The following is a 23,192-nucleotide window of genomic DNA, read 5'->3' on the forward strand; positions in this document are numbered from 1 at the left end:
ATTTATCATGCTACTGGAAATCAAAAGAGAGCTGGAGTAGCCATACTTATATCACACAAACTAGACTTTAAATTAAAGGCTGTAACAAGAGATAAAGAAGGACATTATATAATAATTACAGGGTCTATCCATCAAAAAGAACTAACAATTATAAACGTCTATGCACCGAATATGGGGGCCCCAAAATATATAAAACAATTATTCACAAACATAAGCAACCTTATTGATAAGAATGTGGTAATTGCAGGGGACTTTAATACCCCACTTACAAAAATGGATAGATCATCTAGACACACGGTCAATAAAGAAACAAGGGCCCTGAATGATACATTGGATCAGATGGACTTGACAGATATATTTAGAACTCTGCATCCCAAAGCAACAGAATATACTTTCTTCTTGAGTGCACATGGAACATTCTCCACGATAGATCACCTACTGGGTCACAAAATAGCCCTTCATAAGTATACAAGAATTGAGATCATACCATGCATACTTTCGGACTACAATGTGATGAAGCTTGAAATCAACCACAGGAAAAAGTCTGGAAAACCTCCAAAAGCATGGAGGTTAAAGAACACCCTACTAAAGAATGAATGGGTCATCCAGGCAATTAGAGAAGAAATTTAAAAATATTTGGAAACAAAAGAAAATGAAAATACAACAATCCAAACGCTTTGGGATGCAGCGTAGGCAGTCCTGAGAGGAAAATACATTGCAATCCAGGCCTATCTCAAGAAACAAGAAAAATCCCAAATACAAAATCTAACAGCACACCTAAAGGAAATAGAAGCAGAGCAGCAAAGACACCCTAAACCCAGCAGAAGAAGAGAAATAATAAAGATCAGAGCAGAAATAAACAATATAGAATCTAAAAAAAACTGTAGAGGAGATCAACGAAACCAACAGTTGGTTTTTTGAAGAAACAAACAAAATTGATAAACCTCTAGCCAGGCTTCTCAAAAAGAAAAGGGAGATGACCCAAATAGATAAAATCATGAATGAAAATGGAATTATTACAACCAATCCCTCAGAAATACAAGCAATTACCAGGGAATACTATGAAAAATTATATGCCAACAAACTGGACAGCCTTGAAGAAATGGACAAATTCCTAAACACCCACACACTTCCAAAACTCAAACAGGAGGAAATAGAAAGCTTGAACAGACCCATAACCAGCGAAGAAATTGAATTGGTTATCAAAAATCTCCCAACAAATAAGAGTCCAGGACCAGATGGTTTCCCAGGGGAGTTCTACCAGACGTTTAAAGCAGAGATAATACCTATCCTTCTCAAGCTATTCCAAAAAATAGAAAGGAAAGGATAACTTCCAGACTTACTCTATGAAGCCAGTATTACTTAATTCCTAAACCAGACAGAGACCCAGTAAAAATAGAGAACTACAAGCCAATATCCCTGATGAATATGGATGCAAAAATTCTCAATAAGATACTAGCAAATCGAATTCAACAGCTTATAAAAAGAATTATTCACCATGATCAAGTGGGATTCATTCCTGGGATGCAGGGCTGGTTCAACATTCGCAAATCAATCGACGTGATACATCCCATTAATAAAACAAAAGATAAGAACCATATGATCATGTCAATCGATGCAGAAAAAGCATTTGACAAAATTCAGCATCCTTTTTTTAATAAAAACCCTCGAGAAAGTCGGGATAGAAGGAACATAGTTAAACATCATCAAAGCCAATTATGAAAAGCCCACAGCTAATATCATCCTCAATGGGGAAAAACTGAGACCTTTCCCCCTGAGGTCTGGAACACGACAGGGATGTCCACTCTCACCGCTGTTGTTTAACATAGTGTTGGAAGTGCTAGCATCAGCAATCAGACAACAAAAGGAAATCAAAGGCATCAAAATTGGCAAAGATGACGTCAAACTTTCACTATTTGCGGATGACATGATAATATACATGGAGAACCTGATAGACTCCACCAAAAGTCTGCTAGAACTGATACATGCATTCAGCAAAGTTGCAGGATACAAAATCAATGTACAGAAATCAGTTGCATTCTTATACACTAACAATGAAGCAACAGAAAGACAAATAAAGAAACTAATCCCATTCACAATTGCACCAAGAAGCATAAAATACCTAGGAACAAATCTAACCAAAGATGTACAAGATCTGTATGCTGAAAACTATAGAAAGCTTATGAAGGAAATTGAAGAAGATATAAAGAAATGGAAAAACATTCTGTGCTCATGGGTTGGAAGAATAAATATTGTTAAAATGTCAATACTGCCCAAAGCTATCTACACATTCAATGCAATCCCAATCAAAATTGCACCAGCTTTCTTCTCGAAGCTAGAACAAGCAATCCTAAAATTCATATGGAACCACAAAAGGCCCCGAATAGCCAAAGTAATTTTGAAGAAGACCAAAGCAGGAGGCATTGCAATCCCAGACTTTAGCCTCTACTACAAAGCTGTAATCATCAAGACAGCATGGTATTGGCACAAAAACAGACACATAGACCAATGGAATAGAATAGAAACCCCAGAACTAGACCCACAAACGTATGGCCAACTAATCTTTGACAAAGCAGGAAAGAATATCCAATGGAAAAAAAAAAACCAGTCTCTTTAACAAATGGTGCTCGGAGAACTGGACAGCAACATGAAGAAGAATGAAACTAGACCACTTTCTTAAACCATTCACAAAAATAAACTCAAAATGGATAAAGACCTGAATGTGAGACAGGAAACCATCAAAACCCTAGAGGAGAAAGCAGGAAAAGACCTCTCTGACCTCAGCCATAGCAATTTCTTACTTGACACATCCCCAAAGGCAAGGGAATTAAAAGCAAAAGTGAACTATTGGGACCTCATGAAGATAAAAAGCTTCTGCACAGCAAAGGAAACAACCAACAAAACTAAAAGGCAACCATCGGAATGGGAAAAGATATTTGCAAACGACATATCAGACAAAGGGCTAGTATCCAAAATCTATAAAGAGCTCACCAAACTCCACACCCAAAAAAACAAATAATCCAGTGAAGAAATGGGCAGAAAACATGAATAGACACTTCTCTAAAGAAGACATCCAGATGGCCAACAGGCACATGAAAAGATGCTCAACGTCGCTCCTCATCAGAGAAATACAAATCAAAACCACACTCAGATATCACCTCACGCCAGTCAGAGTGGCCAAAATGAACAAATCAGGAGACTACAGATGATGGAGAGGATGTGGAGAAACGGGAACCCTCTTGCACTGTTGGTGGGAATGCAAACTGGTGCAGCCACTCTGGAAAACAGTGTGGAGGTTCCTCAAACAATTAAAAATAGACCTACCCTATGACTCAGCAGTAGCACTGCTAGGAATTTACCCAACGGATACAGGAGTATTGATGCATAGGGGCACTTGTACCCCAATGTTTATAGCAGCACTGTCAACAATAGCCAAATTGTGGAAAAAGCCTAAATGTCCATCAACCGATGAATGGATAAAGAAATTGTGGTTTATATATACAATGGAGTACTACGTGGCAATGAGAAAGAATGAAATATGGCCCTTTGTAGCAACGTGGATGGAACTGGAGAGTGTGATGCTAAGTGAAATAAGCCATAAGGAGAAAGACAGATACCATATGTTTTCACTCTTATGTAGATTCTGAGAAACTTAACAGAAACCCATGGGGGAGGGGAAGGAAAAAAAAAAGAGGTTAGAGTGGGAGAGAGCCAAAGCATAAGAGACTCTTAAAAACTGAGAACAAACTGAGGGTTTATGGGGGGGTGGGAGGGAGGGAAGGGTAGGTGATGGGCATTGAAGAGGGCATCTTTTGGGAATAGCACTGGGCGTTGTATGGAAACCAATTTGACAATAAATTTCATATATTAAAAATAAATAAATAAATAAATAAATAAATAAATAAATAAATAAATAAATAAATTCTATATGGTTGCTAAAAAAAATAAGCAAGTCTCTGAAGAAGTACACTTCCAATCTTATTTTGTCATTATCATACATCAGGCTATTGCTCCAGTTAGGGATCTGTCTCCTCTTCTCCATGCTTGCTACTGAGGCTGTTTTTGGGGAATTAGCAATCACATAATTGATCAGAATTCAATAATTTTCTAGAGTGGAGCTTCCACGGTGCATAGAGTCTGCTTTTGTAGAGAATCTATCTTTTTGAATCTATCAAAAGTGGATTGTGTGCTGGGTGGAGCAAAGAGATGACCGGAAACAACAGAAATCTAGATGGGTCAATAAAAGGTAGACTCCTACCCTCCCACATGCACTTTTTAACACGAAGTGTGTATATTTAATAATTTGACAAAAACATGCCATGTATTAAAAAATCAACTTTTCAAATTATTAGAGGAAATGAGCTTTTGTCAAATTCTTATTGAGAAAATACCCCACAGAATTTTGATGCATTTTCATTGTTATTATAGTTGTCAGAGATGGACCATCTGTTGATACAAAAATATGAGTCTAGACTTCTGGATTCATAGAATGCTAAGAACAGAAGAATGGGCAATAAATTTATCTTTGCAATAAACTTGCTGTAATCTATGCCTGCCCAGACTCAGGTGATGATTTTTAGCTGCACTGGGGAAACTGAGACAGCTCACTAAGTCATCAACATTTTATTACCAAATGAAATGGATATTCTTATTTGCCCTGAAGATCTACACTCCACCTTCCCCAGATCTGTGCCTTGGGAAGCAGACCTTTATGAACAGTACCACCTAGACTCCCTTGCCCTCTGTCTCCCAGTTGTATTTATTTGGCCACTGGGAGACACAAGCAGAAGGTCAAAGAACAGGAAGAGAAAGAGCACAGGTCATTTATTTCCCCCATTCCCTCCCTGGCCATATTTTTGGAAATGGCCACATTTCTCTACAAGTCTTGGCTGTTGTTGAGCAGCCAGTATTCCATGGGCCCAGGCCTGAGAGGTTCTTAGTATTACCATTCTTTCTTTCCCCCTTGGGCCAAGGGGTGGCAAAAGTGATATTAGTTACTTTACAATCCATTGTTGTTCCCCTGAATCATGTCTACATCCCTTCATGCAACTCTCTTCAATCAACCCTTTCAGGTGGATTGTCTATTTCTTCCTACAATCCTGATCACCACTTTAAAATGTCCCAGCCAGAATTCAAACTGGCGCAGCCACTCTGGAGAACAGTATGGAGGTTCTTCAAAAAGTTAAAAATAGAACTACCCTACGATTCAGCAAGTGCACTACTAGGTATTTATCTAAAGGATAAAGATAATACAGATTCAAAGGGGTACATGTGCCCCTTTGCATTGTCAACAACAGCCAAACTATGGAAAGAACCCAAATGTCCATCGACTGATGAGTGGATAAAGAATATGGGGTATATAATGGAATATTACTCAGCCATCAAAAAGAATTAAATCTTGCCATTTGCAACAATGTGGATGGAACTAGAATGTATTATGCTAAGTGAAATAAGTCAGTTAGAGAAGGATAAATAACATATATTTCACTCATGTGGAATTTAAGGAGCAAAACAAATGTGGGAAGGAGGGGAAAAAAAAGAAAGGGAAACAAACCGGAAGAGACTCTGTATGATACAGAACAAACTGAGAGTTGATGGAGGGAGGCTCAGGGGGGAGGGACTAAATGAGTGATGGATATTAAGGAGGGCACTTGTCATGTTGAGCATTGGGTGCTATAGGTAAATGATGAATCACTAAATTCTACTCCCAAAAACAATATTACACTATATGTTAATTAAGAACAAATTAAATAAAAAATTTGAAGAAAAAAAAATGTCCCATCCCAACTTGCTAGAGGTTATCTCTCAGCTGGGTAACAGGAATGAGTTAAGGCAAGACAGGAGGCTGGCTCAGTATTGGGGACCATTTTTACTCCTGGGGCCTTGGTTCTGTTTGACACTAAAACCTTTGCCTGGCTTCTTATCCCTTGGTATCCACAGTATTTTTACTGGGGCTCCAATATTCCTGTAGTTTTCTTGCCTGAATTCCTAGTATCTTCCACCTGCAGGATTCCAGGAGTACTTGCTCACTCTTTCCTACCTTAGCTAAATTCTCTGTAATTCACCTCTGACATTTGACTTTGACCTGTCAGCCCCTTCCTGTCCAGGTGATACCATGAGATGACAGCTAAAGAATGTTTTGAGTCAGTTTTGAATTTTGAGTTTGTGTTCCAATCCCAACTTTGCCACTCCCCAGCTTGAGTCTCAGTTTCACAATCTGTGAAATGGAGATGAATAATACTACCTCATAGGGTTGTTGCCAACATTAAAATGAAATACACAATCACTTTTCAATTCTCAGTAGAACCACAGCATTTATGGCACTTTGCCTTTTCTAGTGTTAGTTAATGCTTTTATATACATGTGTGCCAGCTCTCTAAGAGAATGTAGCTTTTTGAGGGAGGAAACCATGTTTCTATATAAATGCAAGGGACTGAATGCACAGAATAAGAAGATGCGCTGTAATCCAGAAAAGCCATGTTCCTCAGAGCCCAGACTTCAAAGGGAAAATTTCCATTTGTTGAGTATGTGTTCACTTTGAAGGTATAAATCTGATATGTTCATTTACTAGTCTTTAGGAAGGAAAATGTTTGAGATTAACTTCATGAGAAAAGCTAAACATAAATTGCAAAGGACAACTTGAAAATTTCTGCTCCAGACTTATTTGAAATGAAAACATTTGATGTTTATTTATTTATTTTTGAGAGACAGAGAGAGAGTGAGCAGGAGAGGGGCAGGAAGAGAGGGAGAGAGAGAATCCCAATCAGGTTCCATGCTGTTAGCACAGAGCCCGATGTGGGGCTTGAACCCATGAACCATAAGATCATGACCTGAGCCAAAATCAAGAGTTGGAGGCTTAATCAACGGAGCCACAGAGGTGCCCCAAGAACTGAAAACATTTGATAAACATACATTTCTTGTGGGTGCCAACAGCCCCAACTTACAGCTGTGATATTATAAAAAACCACCCCTGGTCTATGTTGTGCTAATGTTGAATATCTTTAAAATGTCTTTTAACGTTTATTTATTTTTGAGACAGAGAGAGACAGAGCATGAATGGGGGAGGGTTAGAGAGAGGGAGACACAGAATCTGAAACAGGCTCCAGGCTCTGAGCTGTCAGCACAGAGTCCGACACGGGGCTTGAACTTACGGACTGTGAGATCATGACCTGAGCCGAAGTCGGATGCTTAACCGACTGAACCACCCAGGCACCCCATGTTTGTTCATTCCCCCGACTGATTGCTGTGGCCCTTGATGCACAGACTTGGATGATCATACAATGAATACTTGCTCACTTATGTTGAAACTATCTACATGACGCAAAAACAGAGTTTGGAGACTAAAACCAGTGACACGTATGTTACAGGGGAATCAGATTTGTGCAGTAATCCAGTTTAGTAAGATGTGTTGGGGAAGCTGTTGGTTTCAGCTGCCAAAAGTAGAGCAAAATAATTAGTCTGACTAGGCCAAGGGTGTCTGTGTTTTCCTGTGTCTGTGGGAGTCCTGCCAGTCTGAGAACTGTTGCTTTTGTAGGCACTAGAAGTTGGAATCAGTCCCCCAAGTATTTCTTTTTTTTAAATGTTTTTAATGTTTATTTATTTTTGAGAGAGAGAGAGAGAGACAGAGAGAGAGAGAGAGAGAGAGCAGGGGAGGAGCAGAAAGAGAGACCGAGACATGAATCCGAAGCAGGCTCCAGGCTCTGAGCTGTCAGCCAGACATTTAACTGACTGAGCCACCCAACCACCCCTCTGGTGTTCCTAGTGTTCTTAGTACATGGTGAATTCAGCCCTGGGGTCTCTGAGGCTTCTGAGTGGAGCAGAAGACCTATTCTGTGCTTTCAAGAAAGCTAGATAAGACCATTACACAAGACAAATAATAAATACTGTGGGCCATATGTAATAAGGAGCTAGGGTGTATGGAACAGACACCAAGGACTCCTAAGACACTAGAGATGGAAGGGAGAGGTAGGCGGTGGACAGAAGATGCTCAGTAAATACATCTCGAATAGATGGAAGAGAGGGAAGGAACAAGGAAAAAATCATTTCATGGAGTGAGAAAGGCTTGGAGCCTGAAAGTAATGCAATCAGTCAAAAGAAAACACATAGAGCCTTTGGTCAAGGGAAGGGCCGAGTGAGTGGGGACTTCTATTGGGAGTGGCACATTAATTTGGAGGAATCTGGACACCTGTAACTCATTCTCCCAAGCAATGAAGCCCCAACAAGAAATGATCAATCCCTGCAAAGTCTATGGCTCTCTTGGCCACAAGTTGGAGGCAGAAGTGTCCAGCTGGACCCTAGGGCATGTTCTAGTCCAGAATTGGAATCAGCCTTTGCGTCACAGGATTCACTTCCTTCCAGCCCCCATTAGAAAGAGACTACAGGAGGAAGGGCATAGTACTGCTGCAAGCTTCAAATCCCCCACTCATCTCCAGTGGAAGCCAGCTCCGCAGGAGGAATGCAAGAGGTGATCTCCAGCTTTCTAGTTTTCCTCACCTAGTGGCTCCCAGAAGATACACAGTCTGAGTGGAGGCTCTGGATAAAGCGCAGATGGGAACACAGTCAGGATAAAATGCCAGAGGATGTTATAAAAGGACAGCCAACCCCATCCTCTTATTTGCCCGCTGGCCCATTTCTGGGCATTTTTCAGAGTCTGCAGTTGAATGAAATGCAAAATTCTGATGGCTTATTTGTTGATACATAGAACAAATACAAGGAAGCAAGACTTCTGTCCTCCAACTCCAAATGTATGCTAGATCTTGGAAGAAAATGGATCAAATGATAATGTCTTTGAGTGTAGATCCATAAGTTTCTTCTGTATCCCCATAGTAGAGTCATAGCACCTAGCCGGCACCCAAGAAATACCTAGAGATTGTCACAAAGAGATTTAAGACCCCTTCCTTGATACTAGATGGTTATGCAGTATCACACAAAAAGCTGTTAAGTCTAGGATTTGCCAAACTGTGCTTAGATATGGCTCAGAAGAACCCCTTCACGGCTGAAAGGATAAAAGCAGGCTCTAACATGTCCCTGAAATGAAGAAGCTCTATTTCTTCCTGATCTGTACTCTGAGCTTCCACACAACATTTGGGTCTTCTCTTAAACAAGATTGAAGAGCTCTGCTATAGAAAAACACAGCTCAGGCTAAAGATGTAGTATATAGAGATGTGCCAAAAGACATAACTAAAAATTGATAGAAGCCAAGTTGCAAATGCTGTATTTTCAAGGCTGGCGAAATGTTATTTATCATGGATTCTCCAGTGGTGAGATAAGTAGGGATACAGCGTGAAAATCGAGAACCTAAGGGGTTGGACTGGATGTAATGTGAAAAGGAGACATCTGTGAGCTCCAGATTCCTCACTCATCTGCAGCAAAACCAGGTTTCGGGATAAAGGGAAGGGGCTGCCTGCAAGTGATCTTTGGAATGGTCGCTTTGTAAAAACTAAAGGGAAATTCACTCTGCAATGAGGTAAGGTGGAAGAGAACAAATTACTGGAACGAAATGTATCAAGATATCTCTAAGTATTTTTCTATCTAATATCACATGTCTTCATAATTTTCTTATAATGAGTACGTATGTGCTCTGAATGCGGCACTGTCTCCGCACTTCAGAACCAGTCCCTCATCCCTAATTAAAGCTCCCCTCAGCTCATGAAACCTAACCCATTTTGGCTAAGGTATTGATGGTTTCTTATGCCTGCACCTGTCCCAACCATCTGATTTAGTGCTACCTGTAACTAAATCCCAGGGAAAGTGTGTGTGACCACCTCTCTTCAAACCTTATCACGTGCATCTCAACACTTGACCCAGAGAATGCTTGCATGCCACAAGATGTTGCTAAGGCTAAGATGTTTGACCTCTGAAGCACAACTGAGAAGTGGTAATAAAAAAAAATACCTCTGTGGACACACTCACCGGAATCCCATTGATGCCAAGAAAGCCAGGAACTCCCATGGGACCCTAGAATAAAAGGAGTAGGAAGAGGAATGTAAGAGACAATCCAACTGATGTCCATTAGATTTGGTGCGTTTGTTCATGTGATTCGTGACCTAAGTTTTTAAAAATTTTTTTAACGTTTATTTATTTTTGAGACAGAGAGAGACAGAGCATGAACAAGGGAGGGTCAGAGAGAGAGGGAGACACAGAATCTGAAACAGGCTCCAGGCTCTGAGCTGTCAGCACAGAGCTCGATGCGGGGCTCAAACTCACGGACCGTGAGATCATGACCTGAGCCGAAGTCGGACGCTTAACCGACCAAGCCACCCAGGCGCCCCTCGTGACCTAAGTTTTTAGAAGTGTTTTATACCTCACTCTCCACATTGTGTCACCTTGCCTCTACCTAAGGTCTTAAACATGTCTGTGTTCTGAGACCAGTTTTTATCTTAAGCAATGTGGTGCAAAACCTAAAATGATGGCTCAGTATGACATGCTGCTTTGAAACTGGGAAAACTGGGGTGGAAGGCCTCAAAAGGCCTAACCACAAGTTCCCCATCACTCTGCTCCCCTAGATAAGGTCTCCTAGGCAAATGGCCCTCCTTATCAAACAGAGCAGGTACAGTTCCTGCTTATCCCTGAGTCTGGTTTCAGTTCCTTGATGACCCACTGTATTATTCAAACAAGCCTCCCTCAGGAGCCAAGGGGCACCTCACCCTTTTGCCACTACAAAGTCTGCCTCCCCCGTGTGGCCCTGTGTGGTGTGTGGTGTCCTTTCACCCTGCGCTGTGAGTATATGTGAGTAATAAACCTGCTGTCAATGTTTTCTGTCCAGTATCAGGTGTCATGTCTTCTGCCATCCTCAGAACCCTAGGCTGGGAATCCCTCCCTTACCAATGGGGCAAAGAGGAGGTGATTAAAATCTGAAGGGAACATAAACTAAGTTGCTAAACTCAGCCAGCTACCACAAAATGATCAATCTCCTTTCTTGCATCTCTTTCCCTACATTTGTAGCCCAGATTGCTTCCAAGCATTCCGACATCTTGCTTCCCAGTCTCCTTGCTTGGATTCCTGACCTCTATTGCCCATCTCATTGAACTTCTGACCCATGCCCACTCCAAACCCACATGAATTCCCACCCCAGCAAGCTCACGTGTCTAGCAAGTAGCCAATACATGCACTTTATGGCTTGCTTGCCATAGGAGTCTCTCTGGAAATAGGTTGATCTATTAGCAGCATATCACACAGCCTGTCTCTTATAGTCTATAGCCTGGCACCAAGGTACTCAGGATTAGTATTATTTCCATAAACGAACAGAACTGAGATTTAGAACTTTTCACCTTCATACCTATGGTTCATCAGTCAAAGAAAAATCAAACTCTGGTGTTTTTACCTTATCTCCTTTTGGTCCATATGGTCCCAGGGGACCTGGGGAGCCCCTTTCTCCTTTCAACCCTGATAAACCACTAGGGCCAGCAAATCCTTGAGGACCTGTTGGACCTTGAATTCCAATTGGTCCCGGTCGCCCCTAAGATGGAGAGAAGGAGTGCACTTAGTCAATAGAGTATTTAACATCAATGCTTCCCATTTTCCCATACACAGAGAATACTGTCATCTCTTCACTAAACAATTTTGGCTTAGAGATCTGTGAAGCATACCAAAGTTCCAGACACGGATCAGAAAAGGCTATTTTAGGGGCTGCTAAGCTTATTTGGATAGAACATATTTTATAAGCACATTTAATAAGATTCATGTGCACCAAGATCCTTTAACTTTGTACTTCTTAGGAGATTAGTTATTCAGGCGGGATAATATTGTCCTCTTCCTAGTTAATGCCAGGGCATCCATCAGATTGTCAAAATAGTGAAAGAACAGAATGCTGGAGAACATCGTGACATTTTATAACTCCCATTCAAATGGCCAACCACATACTTGCAGTGAAGTCCAGAAATGGCAATGTCTAAAGAACACTGCCTCGGGGGTCCAGAGAGGGGAGAACCCAGAAACCCATGGGCTGACCAACCTGTCAAAGCCCATCTTTATTGGCAGATCCCAGGACCCCATCACTGCAACTGGAAACAGATGCTTACAGGAAACACACACACACACACACACACACACACACACACATTATTTATTTGTTCCCTTTCTATATATCTCCTTCCCTTCAACCCACTATCTGTAGACTGTTGAATGTGTAAAATTCAAGAAGCCTGAAAATATCCATTAAGTATTAATTATAATAGCAAGAGGGAGAAGCTTTAATATTTTGAATGCTTTAGTTATAAAGTGTCTGTAACAATTAAGTCTGAAAGTTCAGGCTGACATTTCAAAGCTGACCGAGACAGAGAATTAACCCCAGTGGGTGCAGCACAGGCGGGCTAGTCTATCATTTAGAACAAATCCCAGTAGGGACTGAATTTTCTTGGCAGAAAGACGAAAACCATTAGTAACATGCATTACCTCTCAGAGAACGCAACACCATACCAGATAGCTTATTTTCATGAACGCTTCCCACCTCTACCTCTTGGCCCTTTTACTGACTGTCTGCAATTTCCTACAGACCTGTGAAAAACTCAGAAAAGCCCATTAAACATGCCCTTTAATATTCACCTTCAATGGTTACTTTTTAAAAGGCTGGAAACAGGACAGATGTTTTCTGGAGTGGCTACAGTCACGTACTGGAGATGCAAGTGGTCACCAGCTGTGTGGGGCCTTTGGAGTAAAATTTCCACTGTCAATCAGGCCCACAAAGACCAAGGATTCTTGCAAAGAAGTACAAAAATGCTTTTCCTAAAGAGATGCAATTTTCTGGGGGCACCACCCACCACTTGACCTTCTCTAGCACCCAACATATAGCCTCTACTGGGTGCTGGGCTCTAGACTGCTTAAGGAACTTGTTTCTGGGAATGATGGAGCAGGGCATGAACTTTCACTCTTTAGGCCCTTACCTCCCGTAGTTGGAATTTTGTTTACAATGATTCTGTTTATTTGTTACCCTTGTAAACTTTTACTATGTATGTATATATGAAACTAAAAAGAAAAATAAATTATTTATCTATCTATATCAATGTCTATCTATCTATCTATCCATATCTAAAAATAAAAAGAACAATACTTTAAAAAATAGTGCTGGGGTGTTGAGGATTAACAAAGAAGTCTAAAATGTGGACCTCGCTTTCAAGACTAATGTACCCAAAAGCATAGCAAACAGCACAAATCCAGAACAGAGCCTAAGTAGTGCAGGAACACAAAGAATTGTTGGCTGTGGAGGGTTTGTGAAATGCTTACATTCTGTTCATGTCTGGGGGGAGTCACCGCCCACACTGGAAAGGCTGAGTGGGCCCCAATTGAGGTAGGCCTGAAAAGCAAGGAAGGAAGTTGAAGACTTGATATAGTAGCAAATAGGGAACCCTCAGAGGTTTGGGGATGGGAAGGGGAGGATGGGAAGAAGGCAGCATTTCAGGGCTGAAACTCATCAATGAGCATTCAGGAGAACATGTGTGTGTCAGCATGAGGCCAGGGCAGCATGCCTGAGGCTGGAACAAGGGAGACAGATAAGAACCAGCTGTTGGGGGAGGAGGAGACCAGTTGGTGGGAGGATAGGGGCAGGATGGACTTGCTGAGGCCATGTTATTACTAGCAGAGAGGATGCGGTCAAGGCACTGAATGCTTGACCCAAATCTGAGCCCTGCCCAAAGCTTTCCCACATCAAGGGATGGGAGGTGGAGAGCACGATAAACCATTGAACTGAGAAAGCAGACTGTGGTGTGGCCCAATTCCCATTTTGCTCACATCACTAGAGCCTGAGCAGTGCCTGGCATGGGCACATGCCATGGGCTGGCACGTTCCAGCTCTGGTCTCTTGCCTTTGTAGAGCACATGCTTAGCAAGAGTAACTAAAGAGACTTAGGAGTGAGACAATTCTAGGTCTGGACTTAACAGGAAATCTGATTCCATCCATAAAAGGCAGGATTCCATGGCCCGCTTCCTTTCTCTTGGCTGGGTGGCCATGCTGAATTTGCCACAGTTGTAGAGCCAATTCCTCCGTTCCAGCCGGAGAGCTTAAAGTGACTCTCTGAAAGAACTCGTGGAGGGAGGCAAACCATAAGAGACTCTTAAGAACTGAGAATAAACTTAGGGTTGATGGTGGGTGGGAGGGAGGGGAAAGTGGGTGATGGGCATTGAGGAGGGCACCTGTTGGGATGAGCACTGGGTGTTGTATGGAAACCAATTTGACAATAAATTTCATATTTAAAAAAAAGAACTCATGGATTCTTTGATTTCGAATTCTTTTTTCAAAGCGGTTTTTGAAATGGCACCCCTCAGGGGAATGTATACCTCTGAGGTACAGTGTCTGGGCTGGCCCCAGCTAGAAACCTCTCAGATTGATGATCTAGGGGCCAGAAGCAGGGCCTGTGGGATGTCTCAAGGCTTTGAGATACTACTGGCCCAGAACTGCCTCCTCAGTGGGTTTCCAGGCCCTTCTGGAGCCTGCAGTCATAGGATATGAGACAAGGAATCTTCCTACCCACTGAGGTCCTTTCGTACAGTGGCACAGAGCACCACGAACAAATGAAGGTGGCCAAAAAAAAAAGTGGGGGGGGGGGGGGAGACACGTTTCTTTTGTGCATTGTTTTGTCAGCCATCTCTAAATATGCTTATTCTGTGCTTACAGCTATGTGTTCTTTTTTGCTCGTCTCCGGTACACAGGGTTTCTGTCGCAGTGCCCAGCATATTGTTGAAGCTTAATACTAAATTAATAATGATGAACTGCTTTTTTTTTTTCCTCCCAAGAAGCTATCGGTGGCACTTTTCAAAATGGCCAGCAGAGGTCAGTGTGAGAACATTGTAGCTACAGATAAGCAGGTGGGTGGGTGGGCCTCTCTCACTACAAATAAAATCAAACCAGTGTCAGAGAAGTCACAGAATGTTCGAGCAGAAAGGGTCCTTGGAGACCATTTCACCTAGGTTCTATTTTATATAAGGGGTGGGGGGCAGGCCTGGAGAAGGGGAAGGACTTGTTCACGTCACATAGCTGGTGAGGAAAACAGCATGGGACTCAAACCAGACTGCCTGCTGCCAGTGTGTGGCTCTTTCCCTGTTTGCCAGTGGCAGATGTCCTAGGGGGTCCTTGAGGCTGCCCCCCCTTACCAGGCCCGCCCCTGGGACTGTCCCCATCAGTAGGCTGCAGCAACCAGATGCTCACACATCATTACTCTCTTCCTAACTTTGATCATTTCACAGAACCAATCTGAAACACCATCACTGTTTGGACTGCTAGCAGAATTTCAATGGGCTTGGACCAATGCCCTGCCCTGATACATGTCATTTATTTTGGCAAACAGACCGAGACAGGGCAGAAGGGACTCCTCCAAGTCTTTCCAACAAGCTCTCCTGCCTCCATCTGCTTGGGATTTTAAATATGCACAGCAGGGTCTAATTCTCAAGAGAATGAACTGGGACTCAAGAGAATGCCTGAGGCCAGGAACTGCAGTTCCTGACTGAAGCTCAGGCTGGCTGCCTCCTGCTGACCACAGTATGTTGGGGTTAGTACGCAGCTAAAGGTCACCTTAGATCAGACCACACCCACATCCCCAACCCCAGATAACCAGGGTGACAGACTCAGCAATGGGTCTGCATACAAAGGACAGTAGTCCCTTCTTATTTACGGATATATATTCCAAGACCCCCCAATGGATTCCTGAAATTGCAGGTAGTACCAAATCCCATATATATACTATCTTTTTTCCTATAAATACATACCTAGGATAAAGTTTAATTTGTAAACTAGGCACAGTAAAATATTTACAATAATAATAAAATAGAACAAGTATAGCAATATACTGTAAGAAAAGGTATGTGAATGTGGTTTCTCTCAAGATATCTTTACTGTTCTGTACTCACCCTTCTTGTGATGACGTGAGATGATAAAATGCCTACATGATGAGATGAAGTGAGGTCAATGACGTACTCACTGTGATGTAGGGTTAGGCTACTATTGACCTTCTGACCTATGGTCAGGAGATCATCTGCTTTTGGACCATGGTTGACTGTGGAAAGTGAAACCATGGATAAAGGGAGACTATTTAGTACACATATACAGAAATAGTATCTACAAATCTTAAAAGCACATGCCTCAGACTAGGTAGGATTGTGAAACAGAGAGAGCTGACTTTTCATTACTAGGCCCTTTCTCTCTTCTTATCCCTCCCTGAAGTTTCCAGTGTCCTTCTCCAATAAAATTGAAATTTATGCCTACCGAAGAATCTGAAACTCATTCCCACTGAGGCATAAATGACTTGACAACAACTTAGAGCTTTACTTCTCTCTAAGGGGATTTGTATTTTAATGGAGAGCAAAGCATTAAGCTAGGGGATGCAAATGATATCTGTAAAGCAGAAGGGAAGAGGGGGTGTGCCCAGGCTTTCCTAAGGATCCAGCTATACAGCAGAGGTTGTTCGGTGCTGTTACCTGGTATCATGGTGCTGGATCTGGAATCAGAAAGATCTGGAGTCAAATCTCATTACTGCCATTTAATAGCTATGTGACCTTGGGCAAGTGACTCTAGGGCTCTGAGGAATAATAGCTCTGGTGTAGATTATTGTAAGCATTTAAGTGAGTTAATGAAAACAACTGGCATGAAAGTATAAGTTCTCTTTCCTCTTTAGGTATCATTCATGGTAAAATGGAGAAGTTATGATTGGGTACCTAATGTTCCTTCTCTTAAGTTTAAGTGGGTGATGCACACATATCATGGAGAAACTCTCTTTGGGGCAGAGATGTGTGCCCAGGAATGAACGAGCATGTATGCCAGTGTCCCACATCTGTGGAGAGCATTTCCCCCCTTACTCAGTGTTGGTGCCCTTGCTCTCTTGGGCTCGTTCTCTTAAAAGAATTTCCTCTACATGCTAATGACTCCCTAGTCTGAACCTCCAGCCCCAATTTCTCTTCTCAGTGTGCCAGGTTCTTATAGCTAATGGCTTACCAGGCCTCTCCAGTTGAATATTCCATCACAAACTCAACATGACCAAAGCTGAACTCATCATCTTCTCCTTAAACCCATTCCCCAAACCAGCTCCTTCCTCTTGAGTTAATAGAACTAACTCAGAAAATGACAGTCTATCCACAAAGTTGACTAAACCAGAGGCCCAAGGATTCCCCATGACGTCTCTCTTTCCCTCATCTTCCACATCCAATCCACCGGCAAGGACTGTCAATTCCACCTCCAAAATACAACTCAAACCTGCCCATTTCTCTCTATCTTGATGGTCTTCTTTCAGGTCTTCCTCATGTCTCCCCTACAGTGTTGCCACAGCCTCCTAGTTGGTTTGCCAACCTCCAATCTTGCTTTACTTTCTCTTAGCATCCTGCCCCAGGGCCTTTGTACATATCTCTGCTCTCCTGGTTAGCTCCTATTTATCATTCAAACTCCAATAAAGTTATCAGCTCCTCCAGGGAGCGTTCCATGATTGCCCCCACCCCACAGTATGGGCTAGGTTGCCTGTTTGTGCCTATACCCCCAACAGATTGAGCTCCTTGGGGGCAAGTCCTGTGTCTTTTTCCTCACTGAATCACTTGTACTAAGTACAGTGCCTAGTACACAATGGGACCTCAGTAAATACTGAATGAATGGAGAAATGAATGAATGAATATACACACTGAGAAGCCAGTGGCCAGGTACAGCAACACCTTCATTGGAAGCCTAGATAGCTGTACCAGAGTGCAATCAAGAACCATCTGATCACAGAGCCACATAAAAGAGAGCTGTATAAGACTTAGGAAATCATCCAGTTCAGGGCAGAGAAGCTGAAGCCCAGAAAGGGAAAGGAACTTGTCAAAATCCATGCAATATCAACTCTGCACATATAGGAAGGGAGTGGATAAGGCATCAAGGCCAGAGACACAGAACCCAGTGAGGAGGCTGTGACCTCCAGGAGAGAAATAACGGTGACTTGGACTATGTTCATGGCAGGAAAAGACAGGGAGAAGATAGATTTGAGAGAGAGTTTAGAGGGTAAAAAGAATAAAACTTAGTGCTAGAATCAAATTTGTGGGTAAGACAGAGAGGGTTATGAAGGATGACTCCCAGGTTTCTTGCTTGGGCAACTGAGTGGATCTCTTCACTGACCTGAGGAAACCTAGGGGAAGAAGAGTCTTGGATGGAAGTTGAGGAGTCCACCTTTGGAGAAGTGGGGATTAAGATACCTGGGATCATTTAAGGGGATATTCTGCACCTGCTGTTCTCACTAGACCATACGTCCGAGAGGGTAGGGAGTTCAGTTGACACTTTTACCACAGTATCTCCAGAGATGCTGTGTCTGGTATGCGGTAGGCACTCAAAATATAATTCTGGAGAAAAAGGTGCAATTGTGGAGTGCAAGAAAATGCAGAGTTAAATGTGCACTTGGGAATCTTCAAGAAGGCCACGTCCAAAGTCTCATTAGCTAGGGGAAAAATTAGATTAAAAAGACTTTGTTGCTATCCTGAAAAACCCCTGTGTGGCCTTTGAGGAAAATGAAGCAGAGACTGCTGACCCCCTGACCTCTAGCCTAAGGACTAGGCGGCTTGAATTCTACACTTTGCCCTTACCATCCAACTGGAATTCCCATTTTAGTAATGGGGCTGGGTAGAGGAAATGCAAGAACTTATCAGGCTCTGGCCTAAGTAGCTGGGGTCTCTCTCTTAGCCATGAAATATGTGGTAAGAAGGAAATTAATGATAACACCCCCAAGGGCAGAATATTTAAGACACTTCAGAATACTTTTTCTTTTGCCCTTCCTTTGGAGGATCACAGCACATCTGCGTGGTAGGCTGAGGACACCAAGCTGCAAAGCAGTTAGCCGATGGGACTTGCCCGTGTCATATAGTTGGTGAGTGGCAGAGCTGGTGTCAGGGCCTCCCAATCAACTCTGTGCTCCTTCTGTTACAATATATGGAGACAGCCATCCATAGAGCCTCACACTCCACTCTCTTAGTCATAGCACTAATGGGCTAACATTGTCCATAGAAGTAAATAAGGTAGAAAGAATACCAGTAGGTGAAGAATAAGTCTAGTGTATGACAAAGACTCATATCATACAGATATACAGACCCATTTTGTGGCCCAGAAAACCCTGGCTCAGTTTGATAACAATAGCATCATCTACAATTTTCCAGCAAGGGCAGTGACCTTACCCACCTACATACATACATACATACATACGTACGTAAAAAGTGATTGGTGTCTAGTAAAGTGTGAACCCCCCAAATTGTTAGTGTCTGCCACAGCTAAGAAGCAGTATCAGAAGCTTGCCCTCAACACCCAAATGAAAACACATTTATTTTCTGGTTCTTAAGCTATAATCAGTGTTTGCAGCAGCCAGCCGAGGCATGAAGACATGCACCTACATGTTTTGTTTGCAAAGACACACACACCTATTCCATTGGCTATTGTCAGCATGTTGAAATTTTCAGTAAGACACCTCCCAGAGTGATAAAGTTAACTCTTGCTTGTCAACAATCTGTATCCCTCTTTTCTGCCTGTTCATTCACATTTCTCTTCTAAAACACAATAATGACCTTCTTACTACCAAGCAGTTACTAAGTACCATCTCCTTGAATCCATCTCGTTAAATCCTCTAACAGCCCTAATAAGTGCGTATTAGACTCATTTTACAGATGAGGACACTTAAATCCAAATTCATAGAGGGTAAGAAACTGGCCTGAGGTCATACATCAAGCAATTAATGAGGCTAATTTTGGTGATACAAAAGTCTGTTTCTTCCACCAAGCTACATTACCTCTCTGCGTTGAATAATGCTCTGAAGGTAGAAACCCAAACCCACTTGAAAAGGGACAGTGAGAGCTACTCTGGGCAGGAAATATTGCCATTTTCATTAACAGAAGATCAACTGATCTCAATTTACCCAATCTTTTCACTGGAACAAGTAATATTTAATAGAAATTCATTTAATGGAATTAATAAATTAAGTCATAACAGGCATTTGAAGGAATGATACTCCCCAGAACTTAAAAAGATGGGAGATTTCTTTTTGTTGAATTTCCTCCCTCTTCCTCCCCCTCTTCTTTCTCCTCTTCCTTCTCCTTCTCCCATTTCTACAGTTAAAATGGCTTCTTTAATTGGTCTGTGGGCAATGGACAGTTTTCTAGGCTCTTGTAGACAAATTCTGATGTTCTATGAGTCCCTAATGCTAGCAAATTAAGGACAGAAAACAGATTACAGGAACAGTATACTAATTTGATGATCATTGTGCTGAGCAGAAATTGGAGAATTTTGTTTTTAAACATATTTTCCCTTGCCCCTGGGGAACATCAATAATTGTTAAAATAGGATGAAGCAGAGGTGTCTGCTATATAGAAGCAAATAAGATGATGAAGAATTTTCAGGTCTCCCTGTTGTCTACAACATATTCATAAAACTACATCCAAAACCAGACCAAACTTTCCTTTTGTGTCAATATTGTAATTGGGAAGTATAAGAACCAAAAATCAAATAACACTATAAATATGACCATTGACCATAAAAATAAAAAACAGAAAAAACCACTTCTGTAACCATTACAGATAGTTGAATGAGCCCCCACACCCCTTTGAATGGGCATGCAATCTATACAAAGAGCCCCACTGTAGTACAAAGCATAAACTGAGTTTCTGGACTGCATGAGAAAATAAATACAGCTCTACTTGGGATGAATTTTTTAAAAAATTTTTTTAACGTTTATTTATTTTTGAGACAGAGAGAGACAGAGCATGAACGGGGGAGGGTCAGAGAGAGAGAGGGAGACACAGAATCTGAAACAGGCTCCAGGCTCTGAGCGGTCAGCACAGAGCCCGACGCTGGGCTCGAACTCACGGACCGCGAGATTGTGACCTGAGCCAAAGTGGGCTGCTTAACCGACTGAGCCACCCAGGCACCCCGGGATGAATTTAATCTAAAACCGATATGAGTTGGAAAAACTGAAATACTGAATTTGCCATAATATTGGTTTCCTTCTTAGAATTTAGAAGACAACTTGTGTATGATTTGATGGCACAGGCCTGTTAAAAAAGCCTTCTGGTAGGGGTGCCTGGGTAGCTCAGTCAGATAAGCATCTGACTCTTGATTTCAGCTCAGATCATGATCTCATGGTTGTGAGATCAAGCCCCATGTCAAACCCCACATCGAGCCCTGAGTTGAGCCCTGCATCAGGCTCTGCACTGGGTGTGGAGGAGTCTGCTTAAGATTCTCTCTCTCTCTGTCTCTCTTTGCTGGCCCCCCTCAAAAAATAAAAATAAAAAAATAAGAAATAAAAGAAAGCCTTCTGGTAAACTTGGATTGATATTGCCATTGCCTGGTTACAGCAGAACCTTAAGATTTAGGTTCTATTCCCTGTTCTAACTTTCTAACTGCATGATCTTGAGAAAGCCAATTCACCTCTATACCTTAGTTTTCTCATCAGCAAAATGGGGATATTACATGCCCCACCTGTTTCCTTGGTTGCCTTGGGCATCAGTTAAGACAATGTATGTGAAAGGGGCTGAGAGTTCATTCTACTGACAAAGCTCTGCTTTGGGGGAAATATACTCTAATAACCAAACTTCCAATTTTCAACCCCCCTTCCCATTTGCTAGGTTTATAAGGCAGTAAGCTATGAAATAATAAAAGCCATGAGGAGGAGGTTTCAGTAGGAAAAAAATTTGAATGATATGAGAATTTAAAGCTGATAAAGGTGGGGGCAGATTGACTGTCTTGCACAGGATTCTAATTACAGTTTAAAAATGATTGGACCTGCACTATCACCTTATTATTGTAGTTTTAAAAATGTGGTTTATTTTAAAATACATGGTTTAATTACAGCCCAAAGCCAAATTTTTTCTTTTAGTTTTTCCAGTAAAACATAGCCATGGTTTTATAATAAAAATCAAAGTGAAAGAGGATTTGCCAGAAATTCACTTGCCAGCAATTCTTGCTGCAGCGTATCTATTCCATTAGACAAGGAATACATGTGGCATTTTTTCCCCAACATAATAAATTACCCATCATTGATATTCTGCACAACCTTTGCTCCAATACTGAGCTGGTGTGAGCTGATTGCCTCTGGATCGATGTTGGCTTCCCCAAGTCTTTGACGAGAAGCCATCAAGTTTTGGGAGTAGGAGGTAATGTGGAGTAACCAACTACTGCTCCTTAAACAGAAGGAGAATAAAAGAAGGGTAGGATCAAAGAAATTCCCTGTCAGGACCCATGCCAAAGAGTTCAGGGAGCTCTGAAAGGGGAGGGAGGGGCATCGAAGGGAGAGGAACAACTTACTCACATACTCTCAGTGCAGTTCCCTCAAAGACCCACACCCCATATTCATAGCCACACCCATGCAGATAAAGAGATACACATTCCAACCCAAATATACAGGCCCACAGGCGCAGGAGTCTGTGAAAATGGTAGGGCCTGTTGGTATTCCAACATAGTCCACCATATAGCTCTCAGTCAGCCATGGATTTGAATTTCAGAAGATGGGATGATATACATCTTCCCCACCAACTGTATGCAATAGTACCCATAGACAAGTGAAGTCATCCACACAGATACATACAGGCCAAAAATGAGATGGCAAGGGGGTGTTGAAAGTGGGGGCTCCACAATTCTGATATCTTTCCCTTCTACATGATGGACAGTTAGAAGCTGAGATAAAATCTAGCTTCTGTTGCTGCAGGAAAGATGGGTTGTAGGGGTGATGGTGGCTGTGGTGTAGATGAAAAGTAGAAGCTCCAGGGTCATAGTGATATCAAGAATAAGAGTTACCAACTTGCATTGGAGAGGGGGTTCAGATTTCAAAGTGTTTTCACATCCACAACTTCATTTAATGTTTGTAATAACCTCGTCCTCAATGTACTAGAGAAAGTAATTGAGGCCCAGAGGTTAATTAACTTGTCCATGGCCACACAGCTTATGAGTGGCACAGCCAGACCTTCTTATTCCCACTCTAGTGCTCTTTCCACTACTCCCTTTATAAAGTGACAGGTCAATTCTACATAAAATATTCCCACCATGATGCTATATAACTCCATGAAAAACCCTGGTTCTGGAACTTATTGAGCCCTCTTGATTCTTCCCTTCATTTTTCTTGCTGCCCGGTGGCACCCTCATTAACCCATTAAGTATCTGCACAAAGTGCAAAGAACTCAAGTCATTCTAATTAGTCCCTTCACAACTCATCAATTTAGTAAACAGTTGTTGAGCACTTCCTATATGTCAGCCACAATACTACATGTTGGGAACATAGA

The 23,192-nt window shown here is 42.0% G+C and overlaps 1 protein-coding gene across 4 annotated transcripts in view; it reads right to left on the reverse strand.

The window, feature by feature from the left end:
* Positions 1-23,192, reverse strand: part of COL4A6 (collagen type IV alpha 6 chain) — a 295,848-nt gene that overhangs the window by 62,842 nt on the left and 209,814 nt on the right. For all 4 annotated transcript variants that reach the window (XM_045472451.1, XM_045472448.1, XM_045472450.1 and 1 more), the window contains exons 4-5: positions 11,324-11,458; positions 9,913-9,957 (exon numbers count right to left, since the gene is read on the reverse strand). In XM_045472451.1, the coding sequence (XP_045328407.1) occupies positions 9,913-9,957; positions 11,324-11,458 (180 nt within the window). The remainder of the gene's footprint in view (positions 1-9,912; positions 9,958-11,323; positions 11,459-23,192) is intronic.

The sequence above is a fragment of the Leopardus geoffroyi genome, chromosome X, assembly GCF_018350155.1.
Source record: "Leopardus geoffroyi isolate Oge1 chromosome X, O.geoffroyi_Oge1_pat1.0, whole genome shotgun sequence".
Lineage (NCBI taxonomy): Eukaryota > Metazoa > Chordata > Mammalia > Carnivora > Felidae > Leopardus > Leopardus geoffroyi.